Source organism: Protopterus annectens, chromosome 10.part0, assembly GCF_019279795.1.
Source record: "Protopterus annectens isolate FY-2018-M chromosome 10.part0, PAN1.0, whole genome shotgun sequence".
Taxonomy (NCBI): domain Eukaryota; kingdom Metazoa; phylum Chordata; order Ceratodontiformes; family Protopteridae; genus Protopterus; species Protopterus annectens.
The window spans coordinates 1,745,078,062-1,745,102,024 of NC_056744.1; the positions used below are offsets into that span (position 1 = coordinate 1,745,078,062).

At 38.1% G+C, this 23,963-nt stretch overlaps 1 protein-coding gene across 4 annotated transcripts in view; it reads left to right on the forward strand.

Annotated features, from left to right (window-relative positions):
• Positions 1-23,963, forward strand: part of LOC122813971 — a 1,592,156-nt gene that overhangs the window by 81,167 nt on the left and 1,487,026 nt on the right. For all 4 annotated transcript variants that reach the window (XM_044086526.1, XM_044086527.1, XM_044086529.1 and 1 more), the window contains exons 2-3: positions 5,417-5,749; positions 15,326-15,625. In XM_044086526.1, the coding sequence (XP_043942461.1) occupies positions 5,417-5,749; positions 15,326-15,625 (633 nt within the window). The remainder of the gene's footprint in view (positions 1-5,416; positions 5,750-15,325; positions 15,626-23,963) is intronic.

Genomic DNA, 23,963 nt, shown 5'->3' on the forward strand with positions numbered 1-23,963 from the left:
TTTTAATACCAAATACACTTTCTTCCATTATATTTTGTTTTTTGTTTCCATACTCTTCTGAATAATCTTCATAAATATCTTATAATCAATATTATTTCATATTACTAGCCTCCAAATCTTATTTCTTCTTTATTTCCCATTTCCATAAAAAAATTTAAAATTCCAAAGCAAATCTTCTTATACTTGAGACCCTCCTTCTATCTTCTATTCATTTAAAATCTATAAAAAATAAACTTTTTGCCAATCCTTAATTTTTTTTATACATTTCATAACTAATTACACCTGCACCTGCTACTGATTGTTGAATTATTATACTTAATTCTTCTATCGTCATTTCTTTTTCTAATTCTTTATTCATTAATCACATGAAAATTTTAACTTGCCAACCTCTTTGGATTTCTCTACTTCCTTCTTTTTATACAATCTCTACTACATATTCCACCATTATTTCCGAAATTTGTGTATAATTTTTTTCTTAATGTCATCATTTTTATCCCTCATTAGCCTTATTACACCATTCTTCTCTTTTACTACTTTTCCTAAATATGCTACCTCTTCTTTTTTCCTTGTAGTAAATATCTTTGTTTAAACAACAGATTTTAATTTGTTATTTATTTTACTCATATATTAATTTCTCCTTTTCATAAAATTCCATTATTTTATATTCTTAAATTTTCAAAAACTCTTTCACATCTTCTTCTTTTGGCTTTTCCCGGTTAGGGGTCGCCCAGCAGATCACCTGTCCATCTGGATTGGCAGTGGAGTTTTACGGTGTTGAGTTGCCAACCTGGTGCCCAACCTTCCACAGAAGGCACACACAAGCACGCACTCATGCCTAGGGCCAATTTAGAGTGTCCAATCCACCTACAGCATGTCTTTGGGATGTGGGAGGAAACCGGAGCACCCAGAGGAAACCCACGCGACCACAGGGAGGACATGCAGACTCCACACAGAAGGCACCCCAGTCAAGGATCGAACTGGAGAACCTCTTGCTGTGAGGTGGCAATGCTAACCGCTGCACCACCATGGCCACCCTATTACTGCAGCTGCCCCATTCACGTATTCCTCTTTTTCTTTCTTTCTTTTATTTATTTCCCAAATTAAATAAGTTTATCTGTATTTCTTTTTAATACTATACACCACTCAGTCCAGTTTTTTATAATATGGTATAATTGTTAAATATTCTTTCCATAATTGTGTAATTACATTCTCTCCATTGCCTTCTATATTCCATTTTGTTTTCATTTATTCTCTTTTTCCTTTTCCTATCTTAATACATTTTTTAGTTCTTCAGTCTCTATCCATATTGCTAGATGGTCTGAAAATCTAGTCCTTACTACTTCTTCTTCTATTATCTTTATCCCATCTGATAATATAGGTTCATAAAACCTGTGAACTTTTTCTATTATCTTTATCCCTTCTAATAACATAAAATAATCAACCTCTGTTTTAAACATGTTTCGTTATATGTCCATCCTTTTCCTTTCAATAAATATAATTTTCCACGTTATTACATTCATTAATTTATTTTTGTATATTTTCCCTTTTTCTTTCTTTCTTTCTCTCAAATCACAATTAAAATCTCCTGTTATTATATGCATGTCACTATAACATAATCTAATATTTGTTGAAATAAACCTTCTCTTTCTCTAACCATTACATAAGCAATAAATCACTATAATTCTATATATGTTTTACCACCTGATATCTAAGATAATCAATCTGCCCATTCCTACTAAAATTTAACTTAATATTTTAATTGTTCTCCTGCATAAAATTGCAATTCCAGAACAACATTAATTTCACAAATTCCATGTTATATGCCAGTCCCAGAAGTTTTCTTTCTATAATATTTTTTCTTTTGTTATAATTCTTATATCTTGCAATATAATTATGTCTATATCACAATTTTACATTTTTCTGTTAATCATATTCTCCTTAATATATTTATAAGAATATTCACATTTAAAGACAATACTCTTAAGTTATTCATTCTTTTACTTTTTACTTTGTCAGATGTATATTTTTCTTTTACTTCCTTTCTCTTTTCTATCCATTCCCTTTCTTCCTTTCTTTTTCATTTATGCTCTTAAACTTTCTTGTCCTGTCTGTAACATTTTTACCTATAGAAGTTTTCCTTTTAACCACAGTTCAATTTATATCCAATGTATATCCTCTATCACTAAATTCTGCATTTTTTCTACACCTCCGTCCTGTTCTACCTCACTAACTTCCTTCTATTCTGTCATTTTTATTTCATCTTTCTGTTTTAACTTAGTCTTTTCTTTTCATACCCATTTTCTTTCTTCAATTTTATTGTCGTTTTCTTCTTTCTATGCACAATACATTACTAAAGTTCCTTTTTGCTTATATGTATAACATTCTAACTCACATTTGTGTCCTAAGTCCCAGTTTTTCATAAACATAATATCATCTTCTTTTCACAATTATTCACAAAATGTTCCCTTTTCTGCATAGATAGCATGTTCTTACTTACCACAGGTATTTTACTAAATCTTGATTCACACTTGGTATATGTATGATTTTATAATTTTTCACTTTTAAAATAACATTGCTTTTCCACCCCCAGTCCATAAACTCATACATCATAAACTTTTACAATGTTCAACACTTCTTTCCAAATGTCTTTCAAATGTTTTTTTAAAGTCTCTCTTTCAATCCCAGTTCAAAATTGTATATGTAACCTTTTCTTTGTCTCTCTATAGTCTTTATAATATAGTCATTCCATGGATTTTCATTTTTCTTTTTTCAAATGCACTAATAACATTTTCCATCCCTTGCACATTCTCAAATATAATGTCACAAGAAGTCTCTCCGCTTATCAGAATAAATGCTCTTACCTCTTGAACTGTAATACCCAGAGGTAAAACAACATTGTCCAATACCTTGTACCTGTTTAATGGAGATTCACTGTTACTTCTCAGGCTCATCGCCAGTTTCCTTTTATTTACATTCTGCAGTTCACTTCTTTTTTTTCTCTCACTGTACTTGTCACCATTTCAGAATAAGGTTTCTTCTCCTCCCTTCCTTTACTGTAATTACTCGTAATTGCTTACAGCTCTTGTAATGATTACCATAGTGACTAGGGAAGTTTCCCCAATGCCCTGGATAAACATCCTCCTAGTAGTGTAAATCCTACCTGAAAAGAGGCCACTACTCAAGTGGTGAACAAAGGCTAAGTAAAAATAAAATACTACTACAATCATAGTTTGAAGGTTTGAAAAACTGAAAGACTTTGGAAGTAGCTGTCTTTGCTCCATTAAATGTATTTCTTGCCACTTAGCCGAGTATAGTAGCAGTTTATTCAACCTGTCTTCATTTCATTTCACCCCGTGGTTCCTCTTGGGGCTCCAAGTCCTTTATCCACTCCACTGCACACCTAAAAACTGAAAAAAACTGTTCTTAAGAATATCTTGAACTTCTCTGTATTATTAATTTCCTTATATTGATATAAATGATAATTATTTTCTACTTTTGTAGCAACTCAAAATGGCCTGAAGGGGGGCACTATATGGTGTGATTTTGTTTTATAGTCAATGTTTTTATCTCCCTTGAGTTATTTTATGTGGACAGAGATATAGCCTAAGGTGAAAGGATTGTTTATACTAGGGTTCTCTCTCTCTCTCTCTCTCTCTCTCCACCAGCTTATAATGACAGTGCTATAACTTCCTACTTTTTGAGTATTAGTGTCAGACATCTTTTTCATTACATTGCTTCTTTTGAATTTTTATTAGTGGCCATTATTTGTCACAGCATTTAAGAACCATTTGAATATCAAGATTCATACAGTTGTGAGGTCAGTTGTTTTGCAAACAAAGAATGGTAGTTCTAATAAGTGTGAGAAATCTGGTGATTTGTGATTAGTAAGGTGTTAGTCAGCCTGACCAAGCTTGTGCTGCTCTAACAAATTTTTGGCAGTTAGAAGTATTGGCTTTGATGTAACCATCCTTTTCCATTCCAGTTCACTGACTTGCCTCGGCCAAACATTATATGTAATGCAAAAATGGTTAACAAACACCACAAAAGAAAACTTGTGCTTTCACTGAAAATATAATGTAGAACAACTTCAAAATTAAATAGTGACAGAGAATCATGAGTGTAATGTGAAAATATTTTCCTCTAGGTGATATTCAAGGTTTGATTAAAGAGAAGTATGACTCATTTAGGATAAGGAAACAAACTGTGTATGTAAGAAGAACTTTCCTTTTCATTTGCATCTGAACATTAAACTGTAATATTTGATTTTGTTCAGACTCTGAACTGTAGCTCCAAGCTACAGTGATTGCATGAGGTGTGATATTAGTCCTCTGTGACTGATAACATTCACTTAAATACTCACATTTAAAACATTTTAATCACTTACTCTATAGCCATACTCAGTCAGCTAATCTAATTATTCTACCCCTCGTAATCTACAGGATATAACAGATGGTGAGACAAAAGTGCAAGATTTCACAAAAAGGCAAACAAAACAGGCTTAGGCATAAATCAAATGAAATAATTATTACATTGTGCTTTCTCTGTATGTGACACTCTTGGTGTTGGATTAAAGGAAAGGAAAGTCACTTTTTGGAAAGAAAATAAACTGACATTTTGGTGGAGTTGTCATGTAATGGTAATCAAAGATCATATCCCTCAGTGCCAGCACTAGAAATCAGTTTTAGGATTTCACTTCCTTTACGAAGACAGACTATTTCAAATTATGCTGGAATGTACCTCCCACCAATGTCCTAACTTTCTCAAAATTACTGCATCTGTTTCTAGCAAACAGATTCTTGCAATTAGTTTCCATCTAAGATCTTCAGCTCTACAACTATGAATAGTTCTGCTCTGCATCCTTGAACGAACGCTTATTCAGAGTTTTCACTCTAACTCTTTCTATGTTTTATTCTGTTCTTTTGTGTACAGTTTTTGTGACAATTCCCTGGACCGCGGTTGGTCTGCCTTTTATTAGGTGAGGGCTCTTAAAATTCCTACATTAACACTAGTGATGCTATGGTAACCTATATAAATCTGAACTGGTTCCTTTCCTACTGCAATAATCCTCTCCTACATAACTAGCACTTCTGGTGGCTTTTTGTAAGCCTCCCTCACACCAGCTTATTTAATTATGTGGACTAAACATGAGAACTTTATATGGAGTTGAATCATCCCTTTGTTCTTACTAGTTTACACTTGGGATATTACTTTTTTAAGTTGTCAATTTGCAGATTTTGACAATAAATCTCAGCAACTTGAGATTGAGTTACCCTTAGATATTTTACTGCTGTTGATCATGCCTACCATTGCTTTAAACTGAAATTTAATGCAAACACATGAAGTTCCTGAGTGGGAATACTGCATCAAATAAATAATACTGTTACACAAATATGAAATAGATTGTTTTTTATTCCAGGTGCAACACTCACAGCCACTACTACTTCATCTCATGTAAAGGCTCGAATCGGCTCTGATGTCCTCCTGAACTGCCAGTTCAATACTGGTCAGTCACAGATTGACTTGAAACTGTTGGCTGTCAGTTGGTTCTTAGGTCATGAGCGTGTAGCCACTTATGATGACAAATTAACTACATACAGACCATCAGTCGCAATGTCTGTGGATGAACTTCAGAATGGAAATGCCTCCCTGTTAATTAAAGGCACTAAAGTGACTGATGAAGGGACTTACATCTGCAAAGTCATTTATACCCCAGAAAGAGATCAGTCCCAACTCACTCTCAGCACTGAAGGTAAGATAACAGATGTATAAGAAAATCATGACTATAAAAATGTTAACAAAGAACAAAATCCTTCATTTTTTTATAGTTTGTATTAACAACTTATGTTCAGTATATCTCGTTCGGGCGGCCACGGTGGTGCAGCGGTTAGCATTGCCGCCTCACAGCAAGAGGTTCTCCGGTTCGATTCTCGGCTGGGGTACCTTCTGTGCTGAGTCTGTATGTCCTCCCTGTGGTTGCATGGGTTTCCTCTGGGTGCTCCGGTTTCCTCCCACATCCCAAAGACATGCTGTAGGTGGATGGGACACTCTAAATTGGCCCTAGGCGCGTGTGTGTGTGTGTGTGTGTGTGTGTGTGTGTGTGTGTGTGTGTGTGTGTGTGTGTGTGTGCCTTCTGTGGAAGGTTGGGTGCCGGGCTGGCACCTCGGCACCGTAAAACTCCACTGCCAATCCTGAGCGGACAGGTGATCCGCTGTGGCGACCCCTAACCGGGAAAAGCCGAAAAAAGGAAGAGAAGAAGAAGTTCAGTATACCTCTTCATTGCGTATATTTGTAACTGACTACACTGTGCTTGAAACTGAAAGAACTTTCCTGAAATATGCATACTACTCTCCTTTATCTTTCTATAGGTAGCTCTCTTTTACATAGAACTGTTTATATCCTACTTATTGCACTCTCAGAGAATACAATGTAATGCAGTTTACCTTTTTCAATGAGCAAAAAAAAAACTTACTGACAAGAATTTGTTTCCCATATAGTCATAAATTAAATTTTAAAGTTTTGCTATGTTACACTAGATCTTACTCTAAATGGCAATACAATCCAGAGTTTAATACTTTCTGTGTTACAAATGTACTACATTCCACAATTTCATTACTTGCCAATTTAAAAAGGATGCCATTCAGCCTTGTTGAATTTTGTATATATCCATGATGTTCAAGCTTAATAAAGTTCTTTATTGTTATAATAAACTGAAAGCTTAAATACTGAATTATGAACTCATGTACACAAAAGACTGAGACTCCATTTTTTCTGAAGTTGCTTACATGTGATATATTAAATTAAGGGGTGGATGGCAAAGCCCATCAAATAATAGAGTGGGTTGCTTTCTACTAGGTGCATACTAATATTCTGAAATAGTATAGTTTCAGGATTTTGTGATTCAGCCCTTTGGCTTTCTCCCTCGCTTATGTTTTTTTTTTTTTGGGGGGGGGGGGTACCACTGCAATAACCATCAAGCCTCTCCATCAGTCACCTTATTAACCCATTATCTCAGGGGTGGCAGCCTGCCATCCCATTTGTTCCTCTGAGAGATGAGAGTCAGGTGCCTAGAGTGGTGCTATTGACCTTTGCTAGTGTTGGAGACATTTTTGCATATGTGTCCAAGTCCCTCCCCCTAGCTATGAGCAACATCCACAATAGCTTGCCATAAGGGCAGCATGCATGCTTTCATGAACACCTAATCCCCAGTCTACAGTACATCATATAATGTAAGCTCGGCTGTCCAGATCCTTCCCCATGAGCCATTCCATGGGCTCGCCTTCCTCTACCCCTGAGATGGGTCAGGCAACAACTGATACTCATCTTTGGTCCTTTTTCTCTCTCTTGCTCTTTCTTAAGTAGCACTTCTTTGCTTGCTTTTGATTGAAATTTAATGGGGAAAAAATAAATAAACAAGCAAACAAAAAAAAGAAATAGTGAATCAGCATGTACTATTTCATACGCCATATAATAAACACTTGATGCACAAAGTCTAGTGGTTTAATTTAAGGACTGAAATATGCAGATTTTTTAAAAATATTTGTTATAGTCTTTTTAGTTGCCTCTTTCAAGTTATAGTGGAAAGCTGCACACAATACTTGATTATTAGTGTTATTATAATAGTATAAAGGAATATCAAGAATTGCAGTCCTCTGTTAACTGTTAGATGTAATATCTGCTGTGCAATACCACACACATTCATTTAACAATTGTCATACTAATTGTGACATTTAACTTATCCACATTGTGGCATTTTAACAACAATAGACACCAAAGTCAGCTTTTATTCAGCTCACCAAATACTTTGTCTAAGGTTGTAAAGCATATGTTGGGAAAAGTATATAGTCTCCACAATAGAAAATGTCCATGCACAGATTTCTCTGTTGTTCAAGGGAAAAGCCTAAATATAAAGCCAACTTCTGGTCCAGATAAGATGAATTTGTTGTAAGCTCTACATGAACCTGTTCTCACTCAAAACATCTACTACAGACCAATAATTAATTATTCAGCTTCCTGCTCTAGGCTGTTAGCTACACCCTGCCTTCCAGGGAATCCCTCTCCAGATATAATGAGTCATCTCCAACTGTGACACAGTAACAGTCTGCACTCACAGTCCAGGCCAGGACAATGAGCCTTCCACTTGAGACTCGTATGCATCTGCAATTGCTTAGAAATGCTCTTGTTTAATATAAGCACAAATTACATAACGAGTCTCATAATGAACCATTAATCCCACATGCAGAAATGCTGCCTCTGTCTAAAACATTGTATTACCCGACGGCTCATAAAGAAACAGTAGCATTTATATACTATCTATATTACACAATACCATTAGGAATGCTTTACAATCCAAAATTTTTAATATATAACATTTTTATAATATTTGCATTGTATACAGAATTTAGTATTCCAAAATGCTGTAACAAATAATCCAGTATCTTCTAAATACTGAGCCTTTGGAATTATTAATGTATTTGAATAAGCTTGGTTGAACAGTCTCATAACCAGCCAGGAAGCAGATTCCACATTTGGTTATTTTTTATGTTTTATTGTTATTTTATTTTTCAGAGTGTCATGATCCAGTTACATGGCAATAAGTGAACCATGCTTGTAGTCGTATACATGAAATTATGTTAAATAATACAGGCTTCAAAATGAAGCCCTGGGAGACTCTTCCTTTTGGCACTATACCACTCAGTGGATATGCCTAAAATATCTACCTCTCTTTTCTTTATTTTTCTTTTCTCTAATCATTTAGCAACCAAGTGAATGGTATTGATGGAAATCATACTTTGGATGAGAGCAGATAAGGACGTAATGCCAAAGATCTTTGCTAATTCAACCACAGTTGCAAATGTTAAATATTCATCTACTGTCTTGCTCACATAGTCTAAAAATCAACTGGAATGGTCATACTGCAGCATCATCAACCTTGGAAAAAAAAGCCCTTCATAGCTAATCCGTACTTTATCCTGAATTTTAACTTCATTTAAGCGCCTGGTTACAAGTTAATAAAATACAGAAGTAAATGCTGATAAATAAATGAATAAAAACATCAAGCACAACAAAGGTAAATACAAACAAATAAATAAAGACATCAAAGACAACAATAAAACAGATATTAGCCCAAGCTACTGCTTAAAGATATCCAAGATATAATAAGATCCAAATCAGAGTAAAGTCAAACAGATGGCATCCATCAAATGCTAATTCAAACAGATGGGTCTTTAATCCTCTTAAAAATAGCCAAGGCAGAACAGTTCCATTCACAGCCAGAAAACAGATTCCACAGGTACAGACCCTGATAACTAAATGCCTGGCAGACAGAAAATTCTAAGTTAAAAGATGAAACCATTAAGAGGCCTTGTGAATAGGAATGCAAAAGGCAGACCTTACCAGGATAGAAGATATGGACGATAAGGTGGACACAAGCCACACAGGGCTAAATAAACCAGAACAAGAACTTTGCAAATCATCCACTGTTTGACTGGTAGTCAGTGCAGACTCTAGAAGATCGGAGAAATTTGACAGAGCTTAGAAACACCGGCCAGTAACCTGGCTTTGGAGTTTTGCACTAGTTATAACCTGGCAAGTTCTAAATCAGTAAATAGTATCCTAAAGTTGGTCAAAGACGAAGCATGTGATGTGGTTTTGTGGAGGGGAGGCAAACATTTGACAACATTAACATAACACTGATGATCCAGACGGAAGTAGAATATAAGAAAGTACCACTGCTGTTGGTAGGTATTGATGTGGAGGTGGGGTCTTCTCTGATAATCTCTGCTAGGAGAGGAACCAGGCAGGGTTGTCCTCTCTCTCCACTGTTATTTGCATTATATTTAGAACCACTAGCAAAGAAAATAAGGGACTCAGAAATTCAAGGACATAATTGGTATGGTAGTCAAGAAAAGCTGGCTCTATTTGCAGATGATAATATTTTATACCTGACAAAACCAGAAAGGGACATTACAGTGTTGTGGAAATTTTTTAGAAAGTTTCAAATCTTTTCAGGATAGAAAATTAATGAAGCTAAAACAAATGCAATAGTAGTAAATTATGTACCCACACATTAACTGGTTCAGCAATATCCACATTTATGGGGACATGATAAAATGCAATATTTAGGAGTATGGATTAAAAATGATTCTAGTGTGGCAGTTAAGGATATGTGGGAGGAGACTAAACAAAAGATAATACAAAAACTGAGAAAATGGAAGCTTTGTTATATGAATATCGACAGTATGATACAAGCAGTTAAAATGGTTTTAATCACTTTAGTCTTATGCACATGTCAGACATATTTTTATCAACCAGAGAAGTTGTAGTTAGCAGTTAATAAAGAGCTGAAAGATTTTCCTGGGAGGGGAGGATTGCAAGAGTCAAGTGGGATAAGCTTATTCTTCCAGTAGAACAAGGAAGACTAGGATTACCCAATTTGAAGGGGTATTTCAAAGCAACACAGTTAAAGCTCCTATACATAGCACAAACAGAAAACTATAATTCAAAGTGGGAAGAGCTGATGATGAAACAGGGGGGAAGTGCAAGAAACAAGGAGAGACTGGGAGTTTGGATGCAGATCCTTATGGAGAATAATAATAACCATACAGACTATTATATTCATAAAGTAACAAAGTATTCTAAGAACTAAGCCAACATGGGAATAGAGAAAGGAGATTCTGCCGTTAAGGATGACTGCAATTAAGGATACAGACAAGAGGCAAGAGGAGGCTGGAATTTATTGGAGAAAACTGGCAAAGGAAACTGGCAAACAAACCAAGGTTTTGGGAGCAAATAACTAGACAGAGAAAGATAACAGAATAAAAAGATGCAACAAAGTCATTTGGACTGCCGGTTAGAGATTACCTTCCCTATCAAGGATTGATATCAGAGTATAGGCAAAGAGAAAGCCATAGAAAATGAAAGACCAGTACTGGTAGAGTTTTTAGTAGAATCTAGAACAGAAGTTGCCATTAAGACATGAATAATTAGTACAGCATGTGACAATGTGAGGTATTGCCAGCTATGCCAGGAGAAGTAGGGCAGTGGATGTGTACCTACTACCCAACTCTTCCCCTTGACAAAGGGATAGGTCTGGTGAGCTTGAAACCAGGGAATGAATGGGCCATAGGGAATAGGGATCTCACCTCAGGCAGGGGATGCGCTCAAGCTTGAACCTGAATGGGGAGACACCGGTGAGCTTGTAAGTAGTGACAAATGTGTTAAAGGACTCTTATCCCCAGAATGTATTGTATCCTGGGGTGGGGGTGGGGGATTGGTGAGATCATGAGGGATTGGCGAGATCATCTTGTGAATCAAGTTCCTGTCCCACAGAAGGAATTAATGAGACAAATGAATGAAGGTAAAGAAGTCACTTGCCTGTCAACAATAATGGCTTCACAAGTAAAACTGTGATCATCTGTATAAAAAGAATACTTCAAGTGGGTGTCCATCGAAGGAATCTGATACTCATAAGAGAACTTGTTCATAAGCTTCTCTGAAGATTAAATTAGAGAAAAGGAAAGTCCCATTTAACCCATTTGTAGCAAAACTCTAATCACAATACAAGGTATTTGTACTCAATCAACACTGTCAAGACTGAGGTAAACAAGCAGACAAAGACATTCTAAGAAAAAAAAGTTACTCCTGTCTGCTTAAATTATTCACCTTTAACATAAGCTAATCTGAATAGTGCCTTTTTCTAACTATATTCAACCTGACTTCTAAGAAGGGCCACTCTCTTTACTTACAAACCAGCAAATCCTACAAACTTTAATTTCAGTTCAGACAAAATAAACTAGATAGATAGATAGATAGATCGATAGAAAGACAGACAGATAGATAGATAGATGTGGGTTACAGAACACTAGTCAGCAATTCAACCTGTCAAAAAGAAAAAAAGACCATACAGCTAATCAAAAATCAGCTGATCGTACATACCAGCTTTTTTGTGTGTGAGATTTCAGTGCAATGGGGATTGGGGTGTTTGCCCTTTCCACACTGTATTATGATCTTGGGGTTGGTATATATAATTAGCAGGGGGTATGGGGAGGGGGGCTTGCCCCCTTGCAAAAAAAAAACAAAAACTTTTGTTCTGTTTTTTTTTTTAGATTGATATACTGTTTTTGTGCTCTACTCCATACCTTTTTTGATATTCTTATAATAATTAATTGTATTTTCAGAACTTTTTTTGGTATATATTTTTAATTCTTATTATCTTGCCTTTTGCTGAAATTCTCAGGTTGTGGCTGAAATGGATCCACTATAGATCAGTCCATTGTCCTGATTAACAAGCATAAACTAAATAAACAAACCGCTCTTAGAGATGAATATGAGGTCATTGTGCATTCTTAGGACACCATAACTTGTTGGCTGTGGGATTCAAACACATGGAAAAGAAGTGTTAAGATTCACTGGATGGACCCTCTCAAATTATAATGCCCATTGCAGAATATCAGTGTGATACTGTAGTTTGTTTGAAGGGTTATTTTTGACCCTCTCAAAGTATAATGTCCATTGCAGAATATCAGTGTGAGTCTGTAGATTGCTTGAAGGGTTATTTTATAAAACAGTTGTGATTATCAGCAGTGCACAAATGCTGTCTAACACCACTACAAGAGCTCTGTTGGTCTCTGTACCAGTCAGCTGCAACAACAGAGCTGTTGCACTTTAATCAGCAATGTGCAAATAGCATACCATCCAGTTTATAAATAAATGGTAGCCAGGAACATGCTGGCCCACTGACACAAAGTTACGGATTCAGCATTCAGATTCAGTCACAGGCACATGCGAATATAAAAGAAAGACACTTGCATAATGCTGTTCCTCCGTGGAACAGAAAGGGATGTGAGTAGTGTAGTCAGACTGCCACTTAGTACAGACTGTGGAGTCCTCACACAAACACTTTTGGGACACACTGTAAGTATCTTAGATGAGCTTGTACAGGCAGATGCAAATACTGTGAGTGCTGCTGTACCTCAAGGCTGCAAAAGAGAAGACAATCACCATCCAACTAGGGTATGTCAGAATGATGCTGTGTGATACTGCTGGGTCCCACTCATTAGTAACAGAGGACTTGGTGTGCTTCTGTCCAAACCAAGGGAAGAGACTAAACAAAAGATAATACACAAATTGAGAAACTGGAATATTTGTTATATGGATATGGATACTAAGATACAAGCCATTAAAATGTTTTTAGCCCCTTTAATCTTATACACAGGTCAGGCATACTTTTATCAACCGGAGGAGAAATTGTGGACAGCAATTAAAAAAGAGTTGAAGGATTTTATCTGTGAAGGGAAGACAGCAAGGGTCAAGTGGGATAAGATGATTCTACCAACAGGACAAGGTGGACTAGGATTACCTAATTTGAGGGGGTATTTTAGAGCAACACAATGAAGGCTCTTATACATAGCATAGGCAGAAAACTATAATTCAAAGTGGAAAGGGATGATGATGCAGGGAGGAAGCTCAAGAAATAAGGAGAGATTGGGATTTTGGATGCAGACTCTTAAGGAGAACAACCAAAATCATACAGAGTGTTATATTCATAAAATAGCAGGGAGTATTCTAAGAACCAAACCAGCATGAGAATGGAGAAAAGAGATTTTGCTGATAGGGTTGACTGTGGTCAGGGATACAAATAATAGGCAGGAGGGGGCAGGAATTTATTGGAGAAAATTGGCAAAGGAACCAAGGTATTGGGAACAAATAACTAGAAAGGGAAAGGTAATAGAATGGGAAGAGGCCAAAAATTTATTTGGACTGCAGGTTAGAGGTTGCCTTACCTGTCAAGGATTGGTATCAGAGTATAGGCAAAGGTAAAGAAATAGGAGGCTCCTAAATGAAAGACCAACACTGGTAGAGTTTTTAATCGAATGTAGAACAGAAGCTGCCATTAAAAAATTAATGATTTGTAAAATATATAAAATACTGCATGATAATTACAAGAATCAATCAGAGGAGCTTTGAAAGGATTGGGAAGAGAGGCTAGATAAGCAATTCACAATGAGACAATAGGGGATATATGTATATCTCCCAAATATGCAACAAAGTCTAGAAGATTTAGGATGTTTGCCTGGAAATGTTTGCATAGGTGTTTCTATACCTCAAGTAGACTCCAAAGAATGTTTCCTCAGGTGGAGAGCAAATGCTGGAGATGTGATGGGCAAGAAAGAGGTAGCTGGGAACATATTTTTTGGAGGTGTGATGAGCTGGCAGACTTTTGGGATTCCCCACGGGCCACTCTGTCAGAGATGCTGGGTGGGCAGACTGGACTGACTGGGGAGATGATTTTTTTGAGTTATGGTACAGAATTGGAATTGCCTAGACATAGTAAAGCCTTGCTGAGTCTAATTATTGTGGCTGCCAAAAAAGCAATTATTAGAAAATGGAATTCAAAGTCTAGACTAACTTTACTAGAAGTAGTGAATATAATAACTGAGATAAAACAACTGCAATTGGGATCTTTAGAAAAGGGAAGGAGCAAACTGCATAGAAAAAAAACGGAAATTGTGGGAAAAGTATATACAGAGCAGGAACGAGGTTTAAGCAGCAGGATTTGAATGAGCTATATAATGCTTAACTGACAATGACTAGAATGTTTATAAGTGATTAGTAATGTTTACAACTACAGTTGTTTCACTGGTGTCTGTGATGTAAACTGTTTACAACGAAAGTGATTTCATTTTGTATGTTTTTAATTTATATAAATGTAAGATTGCCTTTGTCACATGTGGAAATTTAATAAAGATGTTGGGGAAAAAAAATGCTGACCTAGATGGCTTAAACCAGGTAACATGTCAGACAATCAGTGAGAGAACAGGCAAAAGTCCATTGATAGCTTCTAGTTAATATGCCACTGGCTTAGACTGTCTGATGGGAAGGAACTAATAAAACGTTTGTTAGCCATCACTATACCAAGCTGTAACCCCTCTTTTATACGGATGCTGTTTACCTTGTGCCATAAAATCAGACAAGAATATTACCATTAACACATATTCACCACACACTGAGTATACTAGAGAAAGATAGACAAATTATTCAAAGTGCAGAAAGAATAGCAAGTCCTTCAAATGAAGACAACGTTATTATTTAGCATAAATCTACTATACTAAATATGTCTAAACTTTAGAAGCAGAAGCAAACAGCTTGCTGGCAATGTTATAAAGTAGTATTTCAGTATTTAAATTTCCATGGAAGTTTTTTTCTGAGTAAGTTGGTTACAACTGACTGAGTTTGCAGCTAACTGAGATTTAAGTTAAACTGCATTTATACTCTAATTAACAAACAAGTTTTTTTTAACTTTCTGTGTTTTCTCTCTGTTTTACAGCTCCCCCTACAGTTAATATATTGAGTCAAGCAGTGGTTAAAAATGAACATAGTTTTCTGAGAGCATCTGCAGTGGGCTTCTATCCAAAACAAATTACAGTCCTGTGGTTTAGAGATGGGAAGAGTATGAATAATCCTACTTTTCAGAAATCTGAAATGAATGACGATGGTACTTTCAATATCAACAGTTACCTCACCTTTGTCCCTACTGACAGTGATAGCAAAATTACCTTCTCCTGTCGAGTAATCCATACATCGTTACCTGAACCCATTCAGAGAGACTTTCAACTTATATTTGGAGGTAAGTTGTGATAAAAGTTCTATACATTATTTATGCTGGATGAAAACAAAGATGGTGACTTTGGTCAGTCATTTTTAAGGGTTAATGTCTGTAACCTAGTAATAATGAAGAAAAAGCATGTCACAGAGATATGATTCAGTTTTGCAGAGTTGAAAGAATTTATCATAGTCTGCCTGTGTCGGTGGGACAGAGTACGTGTGGCCTACATCATGTAACTTCAGAATAAAGATTTTTTTTAAATATATGGCTTGAGCATCAGGATTTCCAAGGTAAGATAAAAAAGGACCAGATAAGCATCCTGGCCCTCAAGTGTTACAAAACTTCAGCTATCATGCAAAACTGGATTCAACCTGTGTATGAAAGGTGTCAGTATGACTTAGATTTTTCCCCTTCAAAGATGGCTTACAGAAAGATCCATAAATACTTGCTACATACTGGCAATCATTAACAGGAAGATGAATTATCCTAATCATACGTCCGTACTTCTTAGCACAAGAACACTGGACAAAGCCAAAATAATGGCGGGGACAGATTTTAAATATCGCTCTTAAAATTTTAAAAAGTTGCTAGAATAACAGGTATTGCATTAATATTCCTTTTATGAAGGATATGAAGTCTGAAACAAAAATATCTGTCATTAGTAGGTCACTTCAGTCCTGAATGATTTTCCAGAAAACACACATTTTATCGGGAACAGACCAAACATATGAGGCAAAAATCTGTACATTCTGCAAATTTCTGGACACTTGAGAGGTACAGTCCCATTGCATTTTTTTCACATATTGATGGCAACATACCTCCTTGCTATAGAGCAATTAAAGTGTATGAGGAGAAGGGAAGAAACCACAGCACTGACAATTAATGAGGAAAAGAAGAGAAATGAGGTGCTTTAAGTAAACTGCAGACAGGAAATGTATTAACCCAAATAAGGACTTTGTACAAACCATTATCCTTTTTGGAGTCAGAAAGAAAATAATCACAAGGATAGATGTAACATTTTAACATTACTTTTCTGCAATATGTTTCAATGCTATTCAGAAATAGGTCATTTAGATTGTGTTTTGTAGAAATCCATGTACAGTTGATCTGTATTTATTATTATTATGGTCATATGTTCATGTTCATTGTCCTGAAATCATATTCACTAGGAGTTTTCTGTCTGGATCACTTGTGTAAAATTTACTCAGTGGGATGAGACCCTATCTAACAAAAATAAATATATAAATAAATAGATACATTTAGTTGTTCACTAGTATCTGCTTTATCCAATTCTTGGATTTCAGAAGAACCACAGCTATCCCAGTGCTGTGGTAAAACATTTGACCAAAATGTCTTCACTAAATTGCTTATTATCAATGTCAATGAATAGGTATCATACTCCATGAACTCTTATAGTAGCTGTTTTAAAGGGAAACACATGCTACAGAGTCTAAATCATGAGTTTTCTTAAAAATGTGTAGAACATTATTTAGGTTTCAATGTATAACATCGGTTACATGGCACTGAAGTTCAAATAGTAAACAAAGCACTTCACTTATTTTACTAATCCATATTATCAAATTGTATTACCAATCCCTAGGGTACTGCACAATTGCAAAAAAGAAGATACGGTTGTACTTGAACTTAAATAAGACAGAGGTTAATTAGTACATGTTTTCTATGATCATAGTCAATAACAAGCTCTTTTTTATGTTATATTAGGAAGATTAAGATAGCAAGTCATAGAATCCACTTAATATCCACAGAATATTTATAGATCTGGTCTGTCATCTGTGGATGCCCAGTTTAGATGTGGGTACCTAACTGGGAACAACTGGTCATCAGCTGATAATATACAACTTTAAAAATCAAACAATACTACACAAGGTTAGTGAACTTTAGGACAAACCCGCTTGGCAACATGGAAGAAGGACTAAAGGAAGTCATAGTCCAAAGAAAGAAAGAAGGAAGGAAGGAAAGAATATTGCTCAGCGACAAATGCTGACTTGCAATGGAAGTGAACTGACAGTAAAAAGAAGTTATGTTCTTACCATAACTTTCTATGTGGAGTGTTCATCTCGCCTTTGTTCTTACACACGGGTTCGGAGCTGATCCTCGGCTCAGTGACCATAGCAAAGCTCTGCATCTTAGAGAAGCTCGAGACCAGGCTATATCCCACAATCCTCCCTGCCATTACTCAGATCTAGTTTGCAAGCAAAAGTACAGTTTTGTACCTACCATAAATGTAGATGTTCGAAGATCCACATTGCTGCAGTCCTTACACTTGGGTAGTCCGCTGTCCTCGGTCGGCCCGAATATCAAAGTATTAAGGCTGACGTCGGTCAAGGCGCATTTGACTGACATCAGGACGTCAGGGTACAAATGCGCATGACCGACGTCATATCCTCAGTCTTTTCTTGCCCCAGATGTCAGAAGACCCTAAAAATAAAGGTCAAAACCAAAAGACAGCAAACAAACAACCAACCATCCTAACACTAAAAATATGTACAATATATACAATATACATCATATAGACAACCCAACCCACACAACCACCTCTAACTACAGAGGGGAAGGAGGGAGGGTAAATTGGACTGCAGCAATGTGGATCTTCGAACATCTACATTTATGGTAGGTACAAAACTGTACTATGTTCTTCATCTCACATTGCTGCAGTCCTTACACTTGGGTAGAATCCCAAAGCAGAGGTAAGGGAGGATGGCCAAACTATAAGGAAGCAGGAGCTGCCAAAATGCCCTGCAAAACAGCAGTGGCAAAACCAGCCCTGGATTTAGAGTAAAGTGGTAGGTGATAATGCCTAGAGAAAGTATGCACTGAACTCCAAGTAGCTGCCTCCAAAATATCCTTGGTTGCCACCCCTCAAAAGCTGTCAGTGGCAGTAGCCCTAGTGGAATGAGGCCTAATCCCAGCTGGAATCTCCTTGCCATGATGGGAATAACAGAAAGCAATGCAAAACCCAATCCACTTAGAAATAGTTTGTTTTGACACAGGCTTGCCCTGAGAACTCAAAGCAAAAGAAACAAATAACTGCTGAGACTGCCTGAACCCTTTAGTTCTGTCCAAATAATATCGCAACTGCCTGTGTACATCTAAAGTGTGCAAAATCTTTTCCCCTTTATTTTGGGGATTTGCATAAAAAGTAGGCAAATGAATAGTTTGGTTTAAAGCCACACTAGAAACCACTTTAGGCATAAAGGAAGGATTAGTACGTAAAGATACCCTATCCTTATGGAAAATTAAGAAAGGCTCAACCGCCATAAGGGCCTGCAATTCAGAAACCCTTCTTGCAGAGGTAATGGCCAACAAAAAGCAGTCTTCCATGATAAATATTTCAACTCAGTAGTAGCTGCAGGCTCAAAAGGTTGTAGAGTGAGTTTCTCCAACACAAAATTGAGATCCCAAGCAGGAGTAGGAGCTCTAATGGGGGTCTTATATTCTTTGCCCCTCTAAGAAATTGCTTGAACAAAGGATGAGAAAACAATGGTGGGTCACAGTCATAGTGAGCTGAAATTGCTGCAGCATGAACCTTAATAGAAGAGAAGGACAAACCTTTGTCCAGTAACTCAGTAAGATATTGAAGAGCCACACTTAAATTAGGCTCAGAAACATCAAAATCCTTTGCTGCACTCCAAAATAAAATCTCTTCCATTTATCTGCGTACACTTTCCTTGTACTAGGCCTTCTAGCTTCCAAAATAACATTCAAAACTTGTTGTGGAAGTTGAGACCCTCTATGGTTCAAAACAGAATATGCCAGGCTGTTAGGTGAAGAGAGTGAAGTTTGACATTGAGCAAATGACTGTCCTCCTGGGACAACAGGTGTGGAATCAAGGCAAAGGCCATGGAGGCTTCCGTACCAGACTTCTCAGTAATGGGTACCAGTGCTGTCGAGGCCAATCTGGAGCTATTAAAATCATCCTTGGCTTGTCCTGTCTGACCTTTAGAAGTACTTTTGGAAGGAGAGGCAGAGGTGGAAAGGCATACACATGAAGATTGCTCCAATTGAAAGAAAGAGCATCCACTTTCCAAGCTGTGGGATGAAACCTTTTCGTGCAAAACTTTGGCAGCTGATGGTTTAGTGGAGAAGCGAACAGATCTATGTCTGGAGTTCCCCATGACACTGTCAATTTCTGAAATACATGAGGATCCAATTTCCGCTCGTGGGGATCCATAATTCGTCTGCTCAACACATCTGCTAAGGAGTTCTATGCTCCCGGCAGAAACCTTGCCTGAAGATTGAGCTGTAAACTGAGAGCAGTCTCCCACAAAATCATTGCTTGCCTGCATAGAGGATAAGAATGTGTTCCCCCTTGCTTGTTGATGTACCACATGACAGTTGTGTTGTCTGTTAGAATCAACACCTGCCCTGGAAGAAGTAAATCCTTGAAAGCTATTAATGCAAACTGGACTGCTAACATCTCCTTCAAGTTGATATGTAGATGTTGTAGTCTGGCAGGCCACTTGTCTTGTATCCACTTTCCATTTAGATGAGCTCCCCAAGCTTTGTCTGAGGCATCTGTCGTTAAAATCTGACTCGCCTCTGGCGGGTCACAGAGAGTCCCTTGTTTAGGTGACATTCCTGAGCCCACCACAAAAATTCCTTTTGAATGCAAGGTATTATTTGAATGACAGTGTCCAGATCCTGGCAGTGCTGTGTCCATACATTTTTGAGATACCATTGTAGCTTCCTCATATGCAGTTTGGCATTGGGAAGCACCAGAATACAAGATGCCATGAACCCTAAGGCTTGAAGGACTGTCCTTGCAGTCAGCCCGGACTGATGAGATAGTTGATGGAAGTAAAGGGAAAGATTCTTTTGTTTGTCCGGGGTCAAAGAGGCCATCTGGGATGCTGTATTCAGTCTTACACCCAGAAAGCACATGTCCTGAGAGGGTACTAGACTGGACTTTATTTCGTTCACAGAATACCCCAGGCATCTTAGCACTGCTATCACATATTCCAAATGATGAAGAAGCTCGTCCTTCCTTGAGCCAGAATCAGGCAATCGTCCAAATAAGGATAGATCTGTATTCCTTTTAGCCTGAAGAAAGCTATCACTGGAGCCAGAACGTTCGTGAACACTCTGGGCACAGTAGATAAGCCAAAGGGCAATGCAGAGAACTGATAGTGAGAAGTCCCAGCTCGAAAACGCAGATACTTCCTGCAACTTAGTCTGATAGGAACATGAAGGTAAGCCTCCTTGAGATCCAAAGTTACCATCCAATGATCTTTGCCCAGCAGAGGTAAAAGCTGCTGTAACGTCAACATTTTGAACTTGGGGATGTCCAGATAAGTGTTGAGGATAGATAAATCCAAAATTGGTCTCCACGTGTTCCCCTTCTTCGGTACTAGGAACAGGCGAGAATAAAATCCTAGGCCCACTTCTGGCATAGGGACCGGCTGTATGGCCCCTATTTGGAGTAACAGAGAAATTTGCTTGTGAGCCTCTATTCTTTGTTGAGGAGGAACGTCTGGCATGCCTTTGAAAGGAGGCAAGGTATGGAAATAAAACCTGTAACCGTGGTGTATGATATCCAATACCCATCTGTCTTGGGTAATTAAACTCCAATTTTCTTTGAAAAGTGCCAACCTTCCTCCCAAAGGTGCTGCCAGACGAGAAGGCTCTGGCAGCTGAAAAGGTAGGTCATTGGGTCTGTTTACGAAAGGACTGACCCCTGCCCTCACCGAAGACTGTGCAGGAGAACTCCCTGTTCTAGGCCTGAAAGAGCCCTGAGCTCTGCCCCTACCACGTCTAGATCTACCCCTAGACTGGGAATCATAAGAAGGATACGTCCACCCCTTATTAGGCCAATTTCTACTAAACTTTGGAGGCTGAACCTGCAAAAATCTTTAACAGTCTGCATAGACTTAGCCTTGTCTTCCATTTTCTTTAAAACTGCCTCAACAGGAGAACCAAACAACACATCAGATTGTAAAGGAGCATCTAAAATCCTTGTTTTAACATGGTCAGATAAATTCTGATCCCTCAGCCAGGCGTGCCTGCGAAGAACTGACCCAGTGGCAGCCACCCTAGACGAGGCCTGTACAGCATCAAAACCACATTGCAAAGAATGCTTACCCACCTGTTCAGAAACATGTACTAAATCTTGTAACTCTTTACAATCAATACCTTCCGCCAGAGCATCAACCTTAGACTTCAATTGTGAAAGGAGATAGTTTTGGTATTTCAACATGTGAAACTGGCAATTCAAAGCCCTCATAGCTAGAGTGGAAGAAGTATAAACTTTCTTTCCCCATCTATCCAAGGCCCTGGCCTCTTTACCTGTAGGAACCGGATTCTTGACAACAGAAGCCTTAACACCTTTAGGCCCCTGGCTAACAGTTTCTGGGTCTGCCCTAGGACTCTTAAAAAGATACTTATGAGCTTCAGGCACCCTGTAATACCTATCCGGTTTAACAGGAGCAGGAGGCAAAGAATCAGGATTAAGAGAAGCCTCTGTAAAAACATCTTCCACTACATCCAAAACAGGAGGTATAGCCAAAGGCCTATGCTGGGGTAAAAACAAAAATTCCCTAAGCCTTTTCCTGGAATCAGAGAAGTCCTGACCTTCCCACTTAAAATGCTCCCTCATGGAATGAAGAGTTTCTGAAAAGAAAAATCCTCAGGAGGAGAAGCAGAAGGAGTAGAATCATCCACATCAGAATCAGAATAAGGAGAGTACTCCTGCAAGTCTTCAGCCGAAGACTCTGAAACATCGAAGCCTGCTCAAAACTCCCTAGCTCAGGCTCCACCCTAGGTCTCTTATCAGGAGGGGCAAAGAACCCTAATCAAAGTAATCAAATCTTCTGCCATTTTAAGCATATGCTTCTTGGGCACAGTTCCTGAAGAACTAGGGGTGACACCAACTGAAGCTAAACCTGGCCTGCCTCTGGGAGAAGCCTTGGAAACAGAAGGAGAGGGCCTAACCACCCTAGGCAGGGAGGGAGTATAGTAACCTGAGAAGCCCCATCAGCCTGACCTGCCTCCTGAGAGGCCACATCCTGCAATAACAAAGTCTCTCCCTGGGATCCCAAAGAAACCTCCGGTGGAACCACCGGCTCCACCGACACCTCTAAAGAACCGCGTCCGATGGACGGTTCTTCTAGCCTAGGCTTAACTGCTTTGTCCTTGCGCTTCTTGAAGAAGCGGCGTCGGAGCATCCGACGGCATTTTATAATTGCACCGCTTCCAAGACTAACCTGGCACAATCTAACCTTCTCTTTATAGTGCGCTTATTGAATCTAGCACAAGAGCGACACCCAACAACGTCGTGCTCAGGCCCTAAACAAGGAATACACAAAGTATGATAGTCTCTATGCGGTATCTGTTTCCCACAAGAAATACAATTATTCACTTTTTCTGACATCCGGTAAACTACTGAGGCAAGAAAAAACTAAAATATTCTAGCGGGTACTTAGCCAACTTTGACTCGGTCTGAAACTCCGAAATCGAAAAATTTCAGAACGCCAACCGGCACTTGCAATGCTGCTTCTGCATCGGACCATGCGGCAAAAAAGACTGAGGATATGACGTCGGTCATGCGCATTTGTACCCTGACGTCCTGATGTCAGTCAAATGCGCCTTGACCGACGTCAGCCTTAATACTTTGATATTCGGGCCGACCGAGGACAGCGGACTACCCAAGTGTAAGGACTGCAGCAATGTGAGATGAAGAACATCCAGACTAACAATAAACCTGAGGTGCTGTCCAAATAAAATCTTAGCTGTCTGTGGACATCTAACTTGTGCAGCATATATTCCAACTTGCTGGTATGGTTTTTGAAGAAAGTAGGAAGTTCAATGGACTGATTAATATTTATGACAGAACATACCTTAGGAAGGAAAGACGGGTTTGTTCGTAAGGAAACTCTATCTGGGTGGAAAATTAAGTAAGGTGGTTTAATTGACAGTGCTTGCAGCTCTGACACTCTCCGAGCTGAAGTAACCGCTACAAGAAAAAGAGTCTTCCACGACAAAAACTTCAGGAGGCAAGAAGAGGCTGGTTCGAAGGGTGGCAACATTAGTTGTGACAATAACAAATTTAAATTCCATGGGAATAAAGGGTCTCTGACGGGCAGTCGAAGATGGAAGGAACCTTTCATAAAAGCCTTACAAAGCCTGTGGGACATAATAGAAGAACCGTCCTCACCAACATGGAAGTTGGATATGGCCGCCAACTGTAATCTTAGTGTGGAAGTAGAGGCTCCTTCGTGGAAAAGGATGGATAGAAATTCTAGAACTTTATGTAAAGGAGCAACCAGGGGGTCCAAGTGTTGGCTAGATGCCCAGTACACAAAGCGTTTCCATTTACTCTTGTAGAGTTTTGTAGTGGAAGCCT